The sequence below is a fragment of the Epinephelus moara genome, chromosome 16 (genome assembly GCF_006386435.1).
Source record: "Epinephelus moara isolate mb chromosome 16, YSFRI_EMoa_1.0, whole genome shotgun sequence".
Taxonomy (NCBI): Eukaryota; Metazoa; Chordata; class Actinopteri; order Perciformes; family Serranidae; genus Epinephelus; species Epinephelus moara.
In genome coordinates, this window is record NC_065521.1 from 38,556,945 (window position 1) to 38,575,113 (window position 18,169).

Here is an 18,169-nt window from a genome sequence, read left to right on the forward strand (position 1 = left end):
CAGACTATCACAGGGCTGACATGTAGAGACAGACAACCACTTACACACACATTCACACCTATGGACAATTTAGAGTCACCAATTGACCTGCATGTCTTTGGACTGTGGGAGGAAGCTGGAGTAACCGGAGAAAACCCACGCTGACACAGGGAGAACATGCCAACTCCACACAGAAGGGCTCCCACACCCGGGATAAAATAAAAGCTTCTCAAATGCAAGTCTAAAAGATAGATTTTAAGACTTCATTTGAAGCTGTCTACTGAATCAGAGAGTCTGACCTCTTCTAGAAGGCTTTTCCAGAGATGAGGGCCAATGACGAAGAATGCAGCATCACCGTACTTTTTAGTTCTACATTAGTACATTTCTAGACATTAGCACCGGTAATACTACTAATCCCATGGTAACAAAGCCACATATGTTGGTGTACTAACATATCATTAGCATTTTAGCAGTATATGGTGTGTAATTTTTCTTTTTCTTTCTGTTTTGTAATTACGACGAAGTGACATCTTGACTGTTTGGTTCCAGTACATCCATGGTTGAGAACTACATTTTAAAAAACACTATGGAGTCTGATTAAAAAAAACATTGGTTTTTGTTATTATTGCCCAAAGGAGACAAAACATGAAAATAAAAAAATGCTTTTTTCTTAGTGTGGACATTGAGGGATAAGTAAAATATCACTTCTGAAAGCAGTGAGCCCCCTCTCAACTTCATGTTATGCCGGGCGTGAGCGTTAGGGGGCGATAATGAGCGTTACCGTCTTTGCTAGTACTGTAAAGTAATACCACGAAGAAGAAGCGTGAACCGGAAGTTTCGGAAGCTCCTTTTCCTGACGAAGCTAGATAAACAAACAAAAGCAAGGCATTATATCACATATATTTGTCTTTATTTATTACTCTGAGCTAATTTTTATTTGTTTTTATTTATAGATATGTCTACCGGGAACAGTTTGTTCCCGTGAGTCTCTACTAAACGAGGCAAAGAAGAGCTAGCATTCTCCTTGCTAAGTTAGCTGGCAGGCTGTGTAGCTTGTAGTTGTTAGCTCGTCATGTTTGTTTTAGTGCTGGAGCGAAGGAGCGCGACATGATGGCATGAAACTGTCGCAGTGTTAGCAAGTAGCTACACTCTAACCTAAAGGTATGCTGTGTTTCTTTAATTTGATTACATTAACTCACTGAATAAAAAAGTGTAAAGACTAAAATAATATGGCTTTGCGCAGGTTATTTTTATATTGACAGTGCATCAGTGCACGTTCGCGTAAAACGTGTTTATAGATTACCGTTAACGGTCCCGTTAACCTCGGGAGCTCTGCATTGTTCAGCCAACTTGTTAACGTTACTGCTAACTCCGTTATTATTCGATTATACATCAACATATTGGCTTATTTTCACCATTTAAAAGTATGAGCCTGATCGGTGATGATAACTTCTTATCTAACTTTCTCTGCTCTCTAAGATTGGACGGTTTTGGGCAACTTGGCGCAAGTTTTAATCGGAACTGAAGTCCCTAAAATCCCCACACAGTCACCATGGCGTGGGCTCTGAAGTTGCCTCTCACGGATGAAGTGATTGAGTCCGGACTGGTCCAGGACTTTGATGCCAGCCTGTCAGGCATTGGGCAGGAGCTCGGTGCTGGGGCATACAGCATGAGGTACTGTATGGGTTTTTGGACGGATTGAGCCTTGTGCTAGAGTGTTAGAATGTGTCCTGCTGGTGCTACACTTAAATATTTACCAGAATATGTCATGTGATCTGTGACTGCTTTAAATACAGGCCAGACGTGTTTAAGATTGATCAAAGATATGTATATTAGTTTTGTGTGGGAGTGTAGGGTTATGTTAGGGTTATTGTTGGTGTAAACAGTGACAGTAATGGTTCCCTCGAAGTGATGCCTATCTCAGTTGTCACTTTCTAAAGTTAGTGAAACCTTATCACCTGCTTAATATTTAAATGTCTGCAGTGTGACTTCACTTGACCTAGACCTTTACTAGAGTTATTTTATAACAGTTGAACTTGCTTAGTAGTTTGTTTTTGTTTTATTGAGTTGTTTTCAAAATCCCTTCATTTGCAGAACATATTTGAGCACTTTTGTGTGGAATAGATCGGAGATTCTATGTAAAGATATTTGGTATCTTTATAGAATAAGCGACCAAAGCTTGCTGTCTTATCAAATGTGATTTTATAATGTGCAGTGTTTCACGCTTTCTCACAGATAGGCTTTGTGTCCACATCAGTGTGTGGTTAGAGCAGAGAAATGTCCTCACACTTTGAATTCATGCATGAATACAATGCGATCAGAAAATATTCAGACTCACTTTTTTTCCTAATTGGTTATGTTGCAGTGTTATGCTAAAGTTGTTTAAATTCATCATCCCATATCTGTCTGCACTCAGTGCCCCATACTGACAAAGCCAAAACAGGATGAAAATTGATTTAAATGAATATTAAAAATTATTATTTTTAAACTGAGTATTCAGACCCTTTGCTATGACACTTGAAAATTTAGCTCAGATGCCTCTCATTTATCTTGATCATCTTTGAGATGTTTCAGCACCTTGATTGGAGTCCGCCTGTGGTAAACTCAATTTATTAGGCATGATTTGAAAGGCACTCACCTGAGCTGCCTTCAGCCCGACAAAACACAGCAAAACACAGTTCAAAGGGTTTTAATAGGCATGGAAATCATATGTTTACATTGCCAAAGCAAGTGTAAAATAACAAAAATTGCATGTACAACAAGTAACAATCTGCTAGAATTTGGTTTATAAACCAAAGCCTGCTCAGAGTTTGTAATAAAGGGTCTGAATACTTCTGTCAATGTGATGTACAGGGTGTCTGCAGGTTTTTTTTTTTTTGTTTTTTGTTTTTTTTACAAAGCCTGAAATTGCAATTTTATAAATTTTGGGCCTTGAAGGTCATTAGTCTTAAATTTGAATTTTTGGGGTCTTAATTACCACAAACATTTTATCTTACCTTTTATACTTACCTGCGATGCATGAATAAGAAAAAGATGAATTGTCCAAAAAGTATTGAATTTGGTTAAAAATGATCTTAAAATGTATTAAAAGGCAATAAATATAAGTATCTGAAACCTGTAGACAGCCTGGATACACTTTTGTAGTCCTTCTTTCAATAAATTTGCAAAAAAAACAACATTTTACATCCTGTTCTTGCTTTGTCATTATGGGGCATTGACTGTGGTTTGATGAGGGGAAAAGTTAATTTAAATTATTTAGCAGAAGGCTGCAACATAACACAGTGTGAAAAAATTAAGGGGTGTGAATAGTTTCTGATTGCACTGTAGGTGAATTTCTGCACTTAGTGATAGCAGAAGGGCAAATTAATCAACACATGTAGATGAACTGCAAAGCAGTACACTGCTCCGTGACTGCCTGATGAAGAATACTCTATAATGAAATTTGATTGGGGCATTAGACTTATTCTATTGCTATGCAGAACATCTCTGATACGTTAGTATAAATATATCTGCACGTAGTTGTGTGTTTTTGTGTGGTCTGTTTCAAGAGTTTAAAGTCCAGATAGATATTTATGATGCTTGTGCTCAGTTTTTCATGACGGAAATAATGTGAAATCCATTTAGGTTGTGCTGAGTCAAGCACTCTGCGTTGCTTGAGAAAGATCCCTGTCTTTTGTGCCCTTTTCTGTCTGGTTAAGTGCTCTGTTAAATGATACTGTAGAAGCTGCAAAGTGCATGCCTGCTTCTGAAATTCTTTTGTTGAGAGGAGCAAAGAGACTCTGACTGGATACTTTGGTATTTACTAGTGTTGCCTCCATTTTAATTAATGAACAGTGAATCTGATGAGCACAATAACCCGCCATTTAGCCCCTAGTGTTGTATAAGACTTTTCATTTGACTTAACATTATTTTTATTATGCGGTTGTAAACGATCAGTTCTATCATTAAACATCAAGAGCAGTTGGGGCGTCGGTGGCTTAGTGGTAGAGCAGGCGCCCCATATACAAGGCTGTTGCTGCAGCGGCCCGGGTTCGACTCCAGCCTGTGGCCCTTTGCTGCATGTCACTCCCTCTCTCTCTCCCCTCTTCACGCTTAACTGTCCTATCGATTAAAGGCAAAATGGCCCAAAAAAATATCTTTAAAAAAACCCCATCAAGATCAGTTTTCTGTAAACTTGTTTTGTGTAAAGGAAATAATGAATGTGAGGTGATCGGCCTTCAGCATCTCACTAACAGAGTTCTTCCTTTGTCTCTGTTCTGCAGTGATGTCCTCGCCCTGCCCATCTTCAAGCAGGAGGAATCCAACCTGCCTCCAGACGGCGACAATAAGATCCTTCCCTTTCAGTATGTTCTGTGTGCAGCTACCTCGCCAGCCGTTAAACTGCATGATGAAACACTCACCTACCTCAACCAAGGTCAGCATCAGGATCCAAGCCACACTGTACTTTGAAGCTTTGTGTAAATTTATTGATGTCAAGAGCCACTAAAAGCAGATTCAGTTGCCTCTGACCTCGTAATTCTAGATAATTTATTACTCCTAATGATAGTGAAAATTATCGGTGGGGGGCCAAAAAAAGGAAATATATTACAGTAGGGCTGCCCTCTGAAGGCTGAAGATTTTAATATCCGTTGGAGACCATTCAGTTGACTGAGATTCTTCAAGCTAAGCATTCTTTTTTTGTTTTTGTTTTTTTGTCAGTTAGTGTCCTTCTGGGCACATTTTGTTCTCCAGATTAGGTTGCAGAGTGAGTACTCCTACTACTTAGGGTCAGTCTGAGTGAGATGGATGCAGCTGCCCTTAGAGGAAAAAAGGCGTTGGCAGGTCAGACTCCAAGATAACGTTAGCCCCTGCCTTCTGCTTAGAAGTGGTGAATTTTACAGCCCACAGCAACTTAATACGATACAGTCTCTGGCTTGTCTTTGATATGAAGTGTCAGCAAAAAATGTTGTTGCATAAATCCGTTCCATTATTAGCATATTTGGCCGGCATTGGCTTGGAAGGTGAATGTCACTGTTACCCTGAACATCCTGTCAAACCCCGTTCAAACTCTCAAAATGTATGTGGGAGATAAGGAAGAAATAGTTGAACATTTGCATTGAACCACAAAATCTGATTCAACTGACGTAATTCTGGTACAGCCTTATACAATATGGTCTGTGCTGGTATGTTTTTGATATACTGGCACCAATACAGTGATGCCCTCTTTCAGATAAGTCTCAGTTTGTGTCTGTTTTACAGTGAATATATGAAAGACATTTAGCAGAATCTTTTTATTTTGTTTAATACAGATATTATTCATTATTGTGATTACAAAGGTTGGATATTAATTGTGTATGTTTGTTGAGATATTTTAATTTACTCTATATGGACTTGTCATTGCAGGGCAGTCCTATGAAATTAGAATGCTTGACAATCGGAAGATTGGGGAACTTCCGGAAATCACTGGTAAAATGGTGAAGGTGAGATCCAACATGCCAGTTTGCACGTACATAACAATATATTTGCACAGGTCTGCGGGGACATACCAGTATAAACGTGTTGGCTATTAATATGAATTCTTAAAAATGACTTTCTTTTAATTTCAGAGCATCATCCGTGTGGTGTTTCATGACCGACGACTTCAGTACACAGAGCACCAGCAGCTGGAGGGCTGGCGCTGGAACAGGCCCGGGGATCGCATCCTCGACCTGGGTGAGCACTGAATGACAAATACCTGGTTAAGTTAGAGATCTCCAGAAGGTTGTGGCACTTACGTATTATATTGGATTTGTGTGTGGAAAGAATGTTGCAGTGTTTATTAACCATCCAGTAGTTCTTGAATAAATTCAGTTCAGGTTATTGACTGTTGGCATTAAGAGCTCTCTTAATAACAGCCTGTTTTACATTGATCCATTGCAGATGTCCCCATGTCCGTCGGCATAATCGACCCCAGGGCTAACCCTACTCAGCTTAACACTGTGGAGTTCCTTTGGGACCCATCGAAACGAACCTCAGTTTTTATCCAGGTAGCATGACGGACAACACTCTTGTTTTCCTCAGTTACTTTAATTGTTTGAAAGCAACGTCAGTAATCTGAGGCAGTTTTGATCACTTCATCATAGAGCTAAGTTTGCTAACATTTAGTCTACTTATCTGTTCTGTTTGAGAAAATGTAGAGTGAACTGAACACCATTCTGCAGGCAGAAATTACTAATACAGTTGTTTTGCCAGAATCTGTTTATTGATTTCTCTGACCTATGTTTCATCTTAGGTCATCATTCCCTGTAAAGATTTAAACCTTACATTTCTTTCCTTTTTAGGTACACTGCATCAGCACAGAATTCACCATGCGCAAACATGGAGGAGAAAAGGGTGTGCCTTTCCGGATCCAGATCGACACGTTTAAAGAGAACGAGAATGAAGAGTACACAGAGCACCTCCACTCTGCCTCCTGCCAGGTCAAAGTCTTCAAGGTGAGGGGGACGGGAAGAAAATTTGAGATATAATAAAGAAATACTGCAGTGAAGACGTTTGTTGTTTGCAACCGCCACCTTAATGACTCCCACATGACCTGCTTCAGCCTAAAGGTGCAGACAGAAAACAGAAGACTGACAGGGAGAAGATGGAGAAGCGGGCGCCACAGGAAAAGGAAAAGTACCAGCCCTCCTACGAAACCACAATCCTGACAGAGGTTAGCATAATACTGAGCTGTTAAGGGGATGAATGATTATATAAAGGAAAAGGTCATCACAATGAAACACAACCCTGTTTAACCAAAAAGGTCAGTGTAGTGAAGAATGTACACTTACTTCCAAAAATGGGAAATGACAAAACAAAAAAATGGTGTAATGTACTGCAGGTTAACCTTGAAATGTTTTCATCTATCCCAACTAGAGCTGCGACCTCTGTTTGGCTCGTCACTCAAAAAAATATATAGTTTATTACTCCTCTATTTCTTTTCTGTTGTGCCACATGATATTAGTAATTTCTCCACAAAATTCAGACTTCTCATGTGCACCTGTATGAATGTCAAGGTAATCTCCAGTAAGCAGAGCTAAGGCTAGGTAGCTTGCAAATTATTTTATATGTGGGGGTCTTATGCTGCCTGTGACTGGTATTTTCTCAAGGATTCATCTGAAAGACGGAGTCAGTCATGGAGAACATGGCAACATTTCATCCACCCCACACACAGCCACAACCCTCATTTGTTCTTTGTCCATGTAGCCTGCTTTCCAGAATTAAAATCCAGCTCTGGTTGTTTAGCCAGTGTAGGGATAAAACCATCCTCCACAGCCAAGCAGCCCTCACCTTGGGTAGGGCGTATTTCCATGAGATTCACACTGTGGAGGTGTTTCAGGAGGTTTGAGGTCACATTTTTTGCAGTGGAAAGAGTCTTAGTACCGCTACCTGCAACAACAATGTTCTTGTCATCTTTCCTCCAGACAAAATCAAAGTAATGGGAATATTTCCAGCTGCGTAATTTAAGCGTTTCCATTTTCCAAGCTAGCTTGCTTTGTGGTGCACATATGTGACAATTACAAAATGAACCCAGGGTTGTGATTAAATGTTGGATTTCAAATCAGTAAGAGGGTGACAACAAAAGTAAGACCGTAACAAGCTATTTGTTTTGGGGGTAACTGGAATATTATTACTGACATTTCATTAGTAATTCGCCATGGTAGTCGTTACTGGGAAAAGTAGTATTATAACTGTAACGCATCACTAGCAGCAACACTGGCTGAAGCCAATGATTATTTTCAGTTTATTGTCAATCTATCAATTATTTTCTCAAGGTATTGTGTAGCCTGTGAATTGTCAAAAAATAGTAGAAGAAAATGCTTATCAAAATTTTCTAGAGCACAAGTTGACTGTTGTCTGCAAACATTCAACACTCATTTAATACAGAGAAAGGCAGCAAATGCTCATATTTTGTAGCCAAAGACTGATAGATTACGAAAATAGTAGATTAGAAATTTAATAGAAATTAGTTTTCTGTCCATATAATAAAAAAATGAACTTATTGTTTCAGCTCAGATGACAGCAAATGATTTAAAACTAGGAAACTGTGGATGACACACAAACAGAAATTAAATGTAAAGGAAAGCTGCAGTTTATACCTGGTGGCAGCAGAAATGATTTGTGAGTTTATTTAGCTGTCACAATAACAAAAGTGTTGTTCATTTTGCAGTGCTGTCCCTGGCCTGAGGTCACATATGTCAACAACTCCCCGTCTCCTGGCTTCAACAGCACACACAACAGCTTCCCAGTTGTGGAAGGGTACGAGTGTTTCATTATTTTGTTGCTATTTGAATTTAGTTTAAATCCACTGGAAGTTGCCTCGTTTTGGTTGGCGAGGAACACGTGATGTTTAGATTGCTCTTAACGCTCCTGTGTTCTAATGTGGTAAATTTTTCATCCTTTTCAGAAATGGATCACCAAACCACCAGCCCGAGCCTGTCGTTCAGGCATCAGATGTAAGTACGACTGCACTGTTGCTTTCTGGATTCACTGCATGACCTCCTGAACAACGGCATATTAATACTGACAAATGCAAAGCTGACATCTGGGTGTTAAACCTCTGCCTCCCAGTAGATTCTCCTCGAAAACATGAAATAAACAACAATAAGCCGAACCTGCCTCAAGGTGGGAAGGAAAGCTTTTGATAAAGCAGAATACAACTCACATTTAGACCAGACCAGACACCTGAACTCTCTTCTATGCCTTAAATGAAACCGGCCAGTGATTCAGTGCTTCTGTTATTTAACCCTGAAACATTACTTGTCAGACTATTTCATGCTGCACACTCGCTGTATATTTGGACAGATGTTACGCCGATGTATGTTTGGCATTATTTACTTAAACCTAGTGAGAAATGAAGGAAGAGTGATGTCACCCAAGTAGGATTAGTAGAGATTAAAAATTTAGAAATCTGCATGCACGTTTTTGGTATGACAGCTATCCTGGTGCGAATGATCTGGGTTGCCGTGTTCCATTTTTGTCAGAATTTCCTTCTCCTAAAGTTTCATACTAAATTGTGCTGGTGTTCACACAACAAAACCTTTCCAGACAGAGAATGTTGTCCGGCCCTTCGCTCTGAAGTCCTGATTCTCCAAAAAATACACTCCCTGCAGTTACAAAGGTTAATGGCCTGCAATCAGTCGGCCCTGCCTCCTGATGTTTCACACTCCTTCCCCTGGTTGATTGGGAGCATTTGTATATTTTATATCAGATACAGCTGACAGCCAGTAACTTACTGAGTGCGTTTGCGTGGACGTGAGTAACCCGATTACGAGGCTTATCCCGGTTATGATCGTATTCGGGACATGTTGTTTATAAGAGCTCAGAGAAATCAGGTTATTTATGCTCCCCATATTCATCGTGGTTTCTTAGAGTGCAGCTGGCATGTTCAGGTTTCTCATAAATGGAATATGATGTTTACGTGCTCAAACACATAAACGGGATACTCCACAAGCCTGATCATAAACAGGTTATTCATGTCCATGGAAATGTTCCCACCGACTACATCATTCAGCTGCTCCAAACATCAGACCACCGATCTGACGAGGGAAGCTTGTTCTTCTTAGGGGATTACGCCCTCATTACCATCACTCAGCTGCATGGACTGCGACATAGTGCCAACCTAGATTGATTCAGGTCCAACAGACTACCACCCTGTGGTCCCGTGACATCATTCTGCATAATAAATAGCCATGTGCTATGTCCTCCATTTTCTGTGACCAACATATAACACTAGCAAGTGCATGTCAGCTGAATCAGCATCTTTATTGTGTCAACTGAAGCAGAAACCAAACTGATGTTTCTCTTTTTTGGGAGCAAGCTAGCTGTGACCTGGAGGCGAATTTTTGTTTCCTAGGATAGAGTAGGCCCACCCTGCTCTATATTACTCTGCCTCAGATAGTCTTAAGACTAGTTCACCTTACACGTTTTTCACCCCAATTTTGCGTCGCGGAGACTATCATAATCTTTTGAGTGTTCATACCTGGCGACGTGTGTTTCTGTCATCGGGAGTCTCGCCAACTGCGTTACGACCTGTGTGTGAACACCACAAGATTTCTCCACCGAGCCCTCGCCGACAGAGCCCCAGATAACACAGTGACGTCACCAAAACCAGGCCTCCAGGGCCTGCGTCCAAACACAGTGCGCTCCACGGGGAGGCCGCCATTGTTGTTGTTGCTGCTTGCCGGCTTGTCCTCCTCACATTTCTTCCGTCCTCCTGCGTGCTGACGTGGGACATATCCCGCCTCTCATTGGCTGATGCTCTTTGTCAGTTGTGTCAGACTTCTCCAGTTTTCTAGCATGCCACATATCCAGTCCCAGTTGCAGAGGGGGCGACTTGCTCGTAGGCTTGTTCACACATGAGGACTCGTCTTGGCAGACTGTCTGCTGACTCACCTCCAACCCAAGGTGGCTCTCAAGATCCTCTGCGACATCAAAATCGTGGTGAAAGTCATGTAATGTGAACTAGCCTTTACCCTAACATTTCCCATCACACTCCGCTTGCCTTAACCTATTGAGTTCAACCAATAAAGACAACGAGCACTAGCCAATCAAAGGTAGAGTAGGGCAGCTCATGTTTTCGCTATCCTAGGAAACGCAAACATGCGACCTGGAGGTACGACGCCAGTTGGAACAAAGGATTTTATTTCTCAAACATACATTTCTTCAGGCTGCGATTCACTGAAATCCAGGTCTGTCCGAATATTTTTCCCCCACACCAATGTTGGCAGTGGTGTGCAAGCATTAGTAAGACCTCACAAAATCAGGTTTTATAAATTTCCGTGCGAACTTTTGGACGTAAATTCATGCTTAGTGTGAAACCGTTTTATACAAATCTGCCAGTTTTCTTTGTGTTCACATGTGTCTCGTTGATTTTTCAAGTAGTGTTGTTTTCTTAAGTGTAGGACACACGGTATACTGTAAGGCCTGAGGTAGCTATAGAAAGTTACAGTTATTTCACTCGTGATTTCTACAAGCTAACTCAGAGATTATCTCAAAGATTGTTGAAATGACGTATTCATTTCTGGGTTCTGTCTTGTTTTTTCTTCTCAGAATTTGTTACCCACAGCAACACCGCAGGATGCACAACAGTGGCTTTTAAGGAACCGCTTCTCACCCTTCTGTCGGCTCTTCACCAACTTTTCAGGTAAACTGGCTCTTGAATACAGAATTGTAACAAATTAAAACACTAATTCATGTGAGTATCACTTCTGTCGCTTGTTGCTGCACAGAAAAGCTTGACTGAAGTCCTCGTTGATGCCTCTGGTCATTTGTAACATAGGAGTAAAGTGCCAGAATTGTGCGTGGAAATAAGCCTCTTTTATTTGTGCACTTTGTTTCATAAAGGTGATGGTAACTGTACGTGTGGGTCTCATGTCTGAATAAAAGTATTAGCCACTTTTACATTAACCTCACACAGGCAGTTAGACCAAGTAACATTTCTGTATCACTTTCAACACCAGACTGAAATCAGTGCAGTCTGATTAGTGTAAAGGCCACAGCAGCGTGAGGTAAAACATGCACAAATGAAATGTTCTTTGTGTTTGCTTTTACAAAGCACTGCAAAAACGATCCGTTAATTAGCATCTTTGAGCACTCGGAAAAAAATCTATTTAACAAACCACAAAAAGCTGTGAATTAGCCAGTGTTAAGTTGCAAGTGATGTTCTTTTCATGTCAGATCAGTTACTTAAAATGTTTTGTCTTTTCATGGTACGGGTGAAAAAAGGAAAACATTTGTACAAGTACATTAATTATCAGACTTTCACTCCGTCTCTGTATTTTAGATTTTCACTCCAACTGCATGGATGAATAAATGAATATCCAGCATATCATTGAAGCCAACAGTGCTTTGTATTTCATGTATGAAAGGGCTTGTAGACAATAAATCTGGTAATAGATTGAGCAGGGCGACAAAGAGAGGAAAAAGACGACAAGAGGCTATTATTCTCTCGGGGAACTCAACACTGCACGACACAAAGCATCCACTCTGCTTAAAGGAAGTGGGGTTGTATGAGGTACTTATCTTCATCATATTCATATGTTACCTACAGTACGTGGCAGTCGACACGCCTCTAGTTTGGAGAAGCAGACAGGAGTAGTGGCACCAAAGCTAAGCAGCAACAAAACGCTATATTAAGAGTATTTTCACCGTTTTATCTTTAAACTTGAAGACGTTATCTAAGCTCTCTTCAAAGCCACTAGACTCCATTGACAGAAACACTACTTCTACCTTGTAAAACAGACGAGCTGCTGCTATACCACGGCCTTGTGTGATTTTGGTGAATGTAAACTAACCATTTAAAACACGTAAAATCGTAACTCAACTCCTGTGTTCTGTGAGATAAAATTAATGTTTTGTCAAAGGAGTGTCAGATGTTGCTGTCTGCAGTAAGGTAAAGGAAAGTATTCTAAATGTAGTGTCCACTTAAACTGATATTGATTTTTTTAGATGGCTATATCACATTTTGTTGCTACCCCCGTCCACAACACTAAATCACTTAACCTCTGTGGTGATACTCCGGCCTGCTTGATCAAACTGGGTGCCTGCAGACCTCCATCTATTGTAGATAATACACTGACTATGGATAAGTACCTCATATTACCCCACTTCAAAAAATCAAAACTGTCTCTTAAAGAGTCCCGTAGTGAGACACTGACTTCTTGGCAGCCCCAAGGACTGTGGTCTGTAGCTGGCTCTGCATGATGTACATGTAAATTGCTGGACCAGAAAAAACAATCTTGTTTAATGTAATTCAGGTTCACATGTAGAGGGAAGAGTTTTACGCTGTTAAACAAGCTCTTGATCTTGTGCACCAGGGGCAGACCTGTTGAAACTGACCAGGGAGGATGTTATTCAGATCTGTGGGCCTGCTGATGGAATAAGACTCTTCAATGCACTGAAGGGACGGTGGGTCTTCTTTAACTGAATCCTGATTCATTTACTTAAAATATCAAGAGTGGTTTCACACATGTGTGGACATTTCGTCATTTTCTCCTTGTGAATGTTGTTTACAGGGTGGTACGCCCGAGGTTGACCATCTACGTTTGCCAGGAGTCTCAGCAGGCACGGGAGCAGCAACCGAAACATGAAAACGGTGATGCTGCCGCCAACACTTTCTTTGGTCAGTACATAGTAATGGTTTGTGCATATTCTTTATAGCAGAATGTATCATTGAGACTTTGAATTCAGGACAGGATGCCTAAAAATTGGGAGGCTAGGAGGCACAGTCATGTCGGGTTCAGACTAAACGATATGTTTACCCGTTCTGACAGTCACTATGTTAGATTAAGCGATTATGGAGTCATAGAATCTTGCAGTGACTTAGACAGACACGACAGACTACAAGTTGGTCCATGACCAATCATCACTAATCGTCTTTCACGACGTGCGTGTAACATGAACGGTGCCACCAGATGTCAGGAGCTACATTTGAAGTACTGCATGAAAACTGCAAGTCACTGAGTTCTTCACAACAAGTTCTTACAAATGTTTCATGATAAAAACCTTTTCATAAAATGAAGGGATTCTCTCTACTGAAACGATAAGGGGCTTATGATTAAGGATGCTGGATACAGGATAGGAAGTTTTGACTTTAAGTAGTACAAGGAAAAGGAGCTGGATAAGAAAAATACAGAGGGAATGAAAAATAAAGGCCTGTGTCTATTAATAAAGGCCTGTGTCTATGAATAAAGGCCTGTGTTTAATGTAGTTTGTTCCAAATATGGCTGGAACCGTCTGCAGTTGTGGTGAGTAATGGCTCAGCCACTATTTGTGAATTTTATGATATGTTTGTCTACCTGATCCTTATCCGTTATGAAGTCGTCGTGGTATTCCCTAGAGGTAATATCAAAAAAGCTAGGGTGTTGTTGTCATACAGTTGTCCACGGCAGCATTGGTTCTATCTAACTCAAACATGTCAGACTTTTTGTCAGAACGTCGTTTGGTGTCCCAGATGCGGCGTCTGCTATGACACACTATATTAGATAAAATAATCGATTATCACACACGACACTCATTGTTGTTCAGGATCCGAGCCGACACTATAGGATGGCCAGGTAGGGCTATAACCGGCCTGATATAGTGTAGTCTGAACTAGGCCTTAGGCACATCACAAGATCCTGGTATCACTGCATCATAATATCACACATTGAAATAACAGTCAAGATCGTCAGAATACAAAATATATTAGTGATATATGTGGAAATCCCTGAATACAATAAAACATTTTTGACAGTATCTTTGCTGATGCGCAGCCCTTGCTTAAGAATCTTTTTTTACTGCATGTCCCAGGCATCAGTTGACAAAGGAACAGTGTTGAAAGTACTGTAATGTATTTACTCATCTCTAGAAATAGATTCCTGCATATGTGAATGTTGAATCTATAGGCACGTGACGAGTTCTTGGTAGGAAGCGTTCTGGTTTCTGGTTGTAGTCTGAGTAGTATTGACTGATCACATTAGAGTGAAAGGTAAACTATCCATGTGGAAAAGTGGATTGCTGCTGCCAGAATGTAATCTTGGACCCATCAGCTATCGTCTGATGACAATTTCTGTTTATAGAGATTAGCTGAAATGAGCAACACATGGAAAACGAAGTCTATTTGCTTTTTTGTTAGAAGAAAAGATTGTTAGCACTCTCGCGTCTGACAATAGTTTCGATCCTCTCATCTAACTCTTGGCATAGTCCTCAAATTGTCAAACTATTAATTTAAGTGTATCCTACTATATTCCTATACTATTCGTTTTGGTCTGCCGTGGTAGCTGCTTATGCTTACTAGCCTGTCACTGAATTTGTGAAACGAGTTGCTGTTGGTGTATTTTTTAAGTGAAATGCATCACTGATGTGCACAAGAGGACTCTGACATGTGTTGTATTTTTGTGCAAAGTAAATTTTAATGCACCAAATACAGACATACAGTTTTTACAATAGTTGAAATCTCCCCCCTCAGTAACAATTTAGAATCATAACACAAACATAATATATACAGATTTTACTGTCTAGAAATGGCAGGTAAAAATTTCATATTCGTTTTTGTACCTGCTTTTTTCTTGCAGTGTATCACGCCATTTACCTGGAGGAGCTCACAGCCACTGAGCTGACAGAGAAGATCGCTCAGCTCTTCAACATCTCACCCAGACAGATAAATCAGATCTTCAAACAGGGTCCCACAGGCATCCACGTGCTGGTCAGCGATGAGGTAAGTTATCCCTGGGCTGTCTGCTTTTAGCAAGGCTGCACAAATTAGAAAATGCATTACTGATAGAGACGAGTTGTCCGCATAAATGCTGGTGAACAGCTTTCCCTCCTACATTTAACATTTACTCTCTTTTTAACAGATGATTCAGAACTTTCAGGATGAAGTATGTTTCGTTTTGGACACAATGAAAGGTATGAGCGTGCCGTTGATTTATCTGTGTCTATATTTAACGTAGAGCCTTGATGAACTTTATTATTGCAAGTTTATTTATAACACTGTCCCCCCTGCTATGTTTCCTTTTCCCTTTTTCTCCAGATGACACGAATGACGGCTACCACATCATCTTGAAGTGAATAACTGGGCAGGAGAAAAGCGTTGCTCTCTTCTTTAGACCCGATCCAGTCAGCCCCTCTAGAGCTTCATGTTCCTTGCTGTTCCTGGAAAATGTGGGGATGCCCCAGAGAAACGTCTCGAGGCTGCTAGGAGGAACATGCGACTGAAGCACCCAGCCCTCTCCTCACTATACCTTATTGTCTTACTTTTGAGGTAGTGACTGTAACCACAGTAAAGTGAACAAACTCCTTCTGCCCCCGCCATTGTCCCCCCCGCCCGTAAATGGTTGCATCTTTCTCTGTCGCTTATGTCTCATGAAAGAGGTTAGTGGCACCGCAGCTGCTATCACTGTTTATTTGTTAGCTGAGCATCTGGTGTGCCAAAGCTCTGTGCTTCAGAAACAGTTTGTCGTCTCTTTGAAAACCAACAACCAAAAGGAAAAATCAAAGCGACAAAAAAAACGAAAGATAGTGACTATGTCAGGACTTGACTCTCCGCCTGCAGTGCAGCATGATTTCTTCTTCTCATGCTAGGTTGCCTTACCAGGATCCACTTAAGCCAGTCTGCAAGAAACACGGTATAGCAAACACAATCACAGAGTCGCATCAAAGAATCACAGGTGGCATCAAATCAGCAATCATGACTTCAAGGGAAACCAGCTGTCCTCAATAATGACTACCTAACAATGTCAGTCTTTTACCGGTTTGAACTGTTAATTTTGAGAAAACAAATAATCATTTCCAGACTCCCAAACACTGTTAGATCCCCGTAGTTAGTGTAGAGCTCATACTGACACTCGTGGTTGTTACTTATGAACCTTGAAAGATGACGAAACACTGTCTGTGTTAGTGATCGCAGTGGCAACACCAGCAAACTGTCTCTAGTCCATGTGCTTCCTCTCCCTCTCCGCTTATTTAGCTCATCACCTCTTCATTCTGTTCATTTTTGGCCGTTCTCCAGCATTATTTGTAAATAGATCATTATTTTTAAAATGTTTTCATAAAGAATCATGTGCTTATTTGGCAGTTTTAAAAGAAAATAGTCTTTGTTTTTTAAAAACAAACTTACATCTCTTCATTGTTTTTTGGATGTTACCACTTCCAGATACTAATACATATAATGGAGCTGTTGGCATGCGAAAAGATATGGTTAGTTTATGTTCTGTCCATTGTGCTGCTTACACGAAATTGATAGCTTGACATTTTAGATATTCAATTTTACCCCCCCCCAACCCCATCTCATCAGCGTTATTAAAATGCTTACCCATGTACTGCGCGCCATCTGTTGTCTGTCTCCTTACAGTGTTTGCAAAAATAAAAAAAATGTGATTTTTAACAGTATCTTAAATGTTCTTGAGCTCATCAGGGAAAAGTAATAATTCATATTAAAGATTCAGTGTGTGAGAGGTTTGGGTGATTTAGTGGCACCTAGTGGTGAGGATTGCAGATTTCAACCAGCTGAAATGTCTCGGTCAGTGTTCATTGTTTAAGAGGTTTTTACCAGGAGCAAAATTATTGGCAAAGCTCTCCTCTACAAAAACAAACTGACCAGGCGATTAAAACTGGTAAAAAAACAAACAAAAAACTAAATAAAGCAGTTTCACATTAAAAATCAGTGGTTTGGCCTGTTGCAGACAAGCCACTACTCCAGCACTTCCTAATGTGTGCTCATCTTTTTTTCTCTGATAAGCTAAGATCCAGACTTTGCAGTGTTTTTTACCAGAAGCAGAAGAATTCGCAGAGGTCTCCTCTCCAAAACAAACAGATCTTGGGTCTCATTAGTAAAACAATGTGTTAGATCCATACTAAAAATGTACGTACCGACAAAAGCCAAAAATGGCATTCTTCCATCTCACCATCTGCGTCACCAATTTCCTGTCTCCAAAATGTTTGTAAGCATGGGTCAAAGTTTCTCCCACCAAATCTGTTTTCATAAATCACAACTTTTTCGTGGGAGGTGGAGTACGCCTCTTTTAAGCCTTGTTTTGTGTGCATGCAGTGTTTATAAATGAGACTTCAGGTGGACTGCTAGCCCAATGTGTGCACACCTTTTTTGTGATCCAGATGTTCATAGGGATTTTACCTATAGCTGAATTATCTGCAGAGGTCTTTTCGAACACAAAGACCCGGTGATTTAAACAGGTAAAGTATTACATTAAAAAATAAGTGTTTTTCTGATGCTGGTCATCGTAAAGGGGCTTGCGAAAAACGCAAATTTGCCCTATCTAGAGCCAGTGTTTGTTTTGTCTGTTCTAGGCTACTGTAGAAACATGGCAGTGCAACATGGCGATCTCTGTTAACTAGGACCTGCTTGCAAATTTATGTTCCTGGATAGCGAAGGCATGACCCAACTTACTCTCGCTCTGACTGTCTGGTACTGTTTGCCTTCATTGGTTGTGCAGCAGCTGTTTCAACATACCACAATCCTTTGGCAACTAAGTTTGTGAGATGTCTGGTTGTGATTCGTGTTTGTGTTCCTTTTTTGGAGACCCACAGTACTGGCATGAGGCAGGGAAAAAACTGAACGGGATTTATTGAGAATCCAAAAAAACCAAAATGGCAGGCCAAGTCCTTCCAAAATTACATCTTGTACGGTCCTCTGTCATATTTCTATGTATTCTCATATATCACCTGTTATTATAATTCAACACTGCATAACACG

At 40.5% G+C, this 18,169-nt stretch overlaps 1 protein-coding gene across 1 annotated transcript; it reads left to right on the forward strand.

Annotated features, from left to right (window-relative positions):
* Positions 1 to 795: 795 nt before the first annotated feature.
* On the forward strand, positions 796 to 17,003 carry tfcp2 (transcription factor CP2). The gene is made up of 16 exons (XM_050065296.1): positions 796 to 1,140; positions 1,459 to 1,653; positions 4,242 to 4,393; positions 5,362 to 5,438; positions 5,565 to 5,670; positions 5,878 to 5,984; positions 6,279 to 6,431; positions 6,539 to 6,649; positions 8,147 to 8,235; positions 8,384 to 8,432; positions 11,029 to 11,122; positions 12,795 to 12,885; positions 12,993 to 13,099; positions 15,033 to 15,175; positions 15,315 to 15,366; positions 15,491 to 17,003. The coding sequence occupies exons 2-16, from the start codon at positions 1,532 to 1,534 to the stop codon at positions 15,526 to 15,528; spliced, it is 1,491 nt and encodes a 496-aa protein (XP_049921253.1). The 5' UTR covers positions 796 to 1,140; positions 1,459 to 1,531; the 3' UTR covers positions 15,529 to 17,003.
* Positions 17,004 to 18,169: the final 1,166 nt, after the last annotated feature.

Bases quoted from the DNA above. Each gene is read 5' to 3' on its own strand.
- tfcp2 (XM_050065296.1), top strand. From the start codon at position 1,532: ATGGCGTGGGCTCTGAAGTTGCCTCTCACGGATGAAGTGATTGAGTCC. The intron at 4,394-5,361 runs GTCAGCATCAGG...TTGTCATTGCAG, and splicing joins ACTCACCTACCTCAACCAAG to GGCAGTCCTATGAAATTAGA. The intron at 13,100-15,032 runs GTCAGTACATAG...TTTTTCTTGCAG, and splicing joins TGCCGCCAACACTTTCTTTG to TGTATCACGCCATTTACCTG.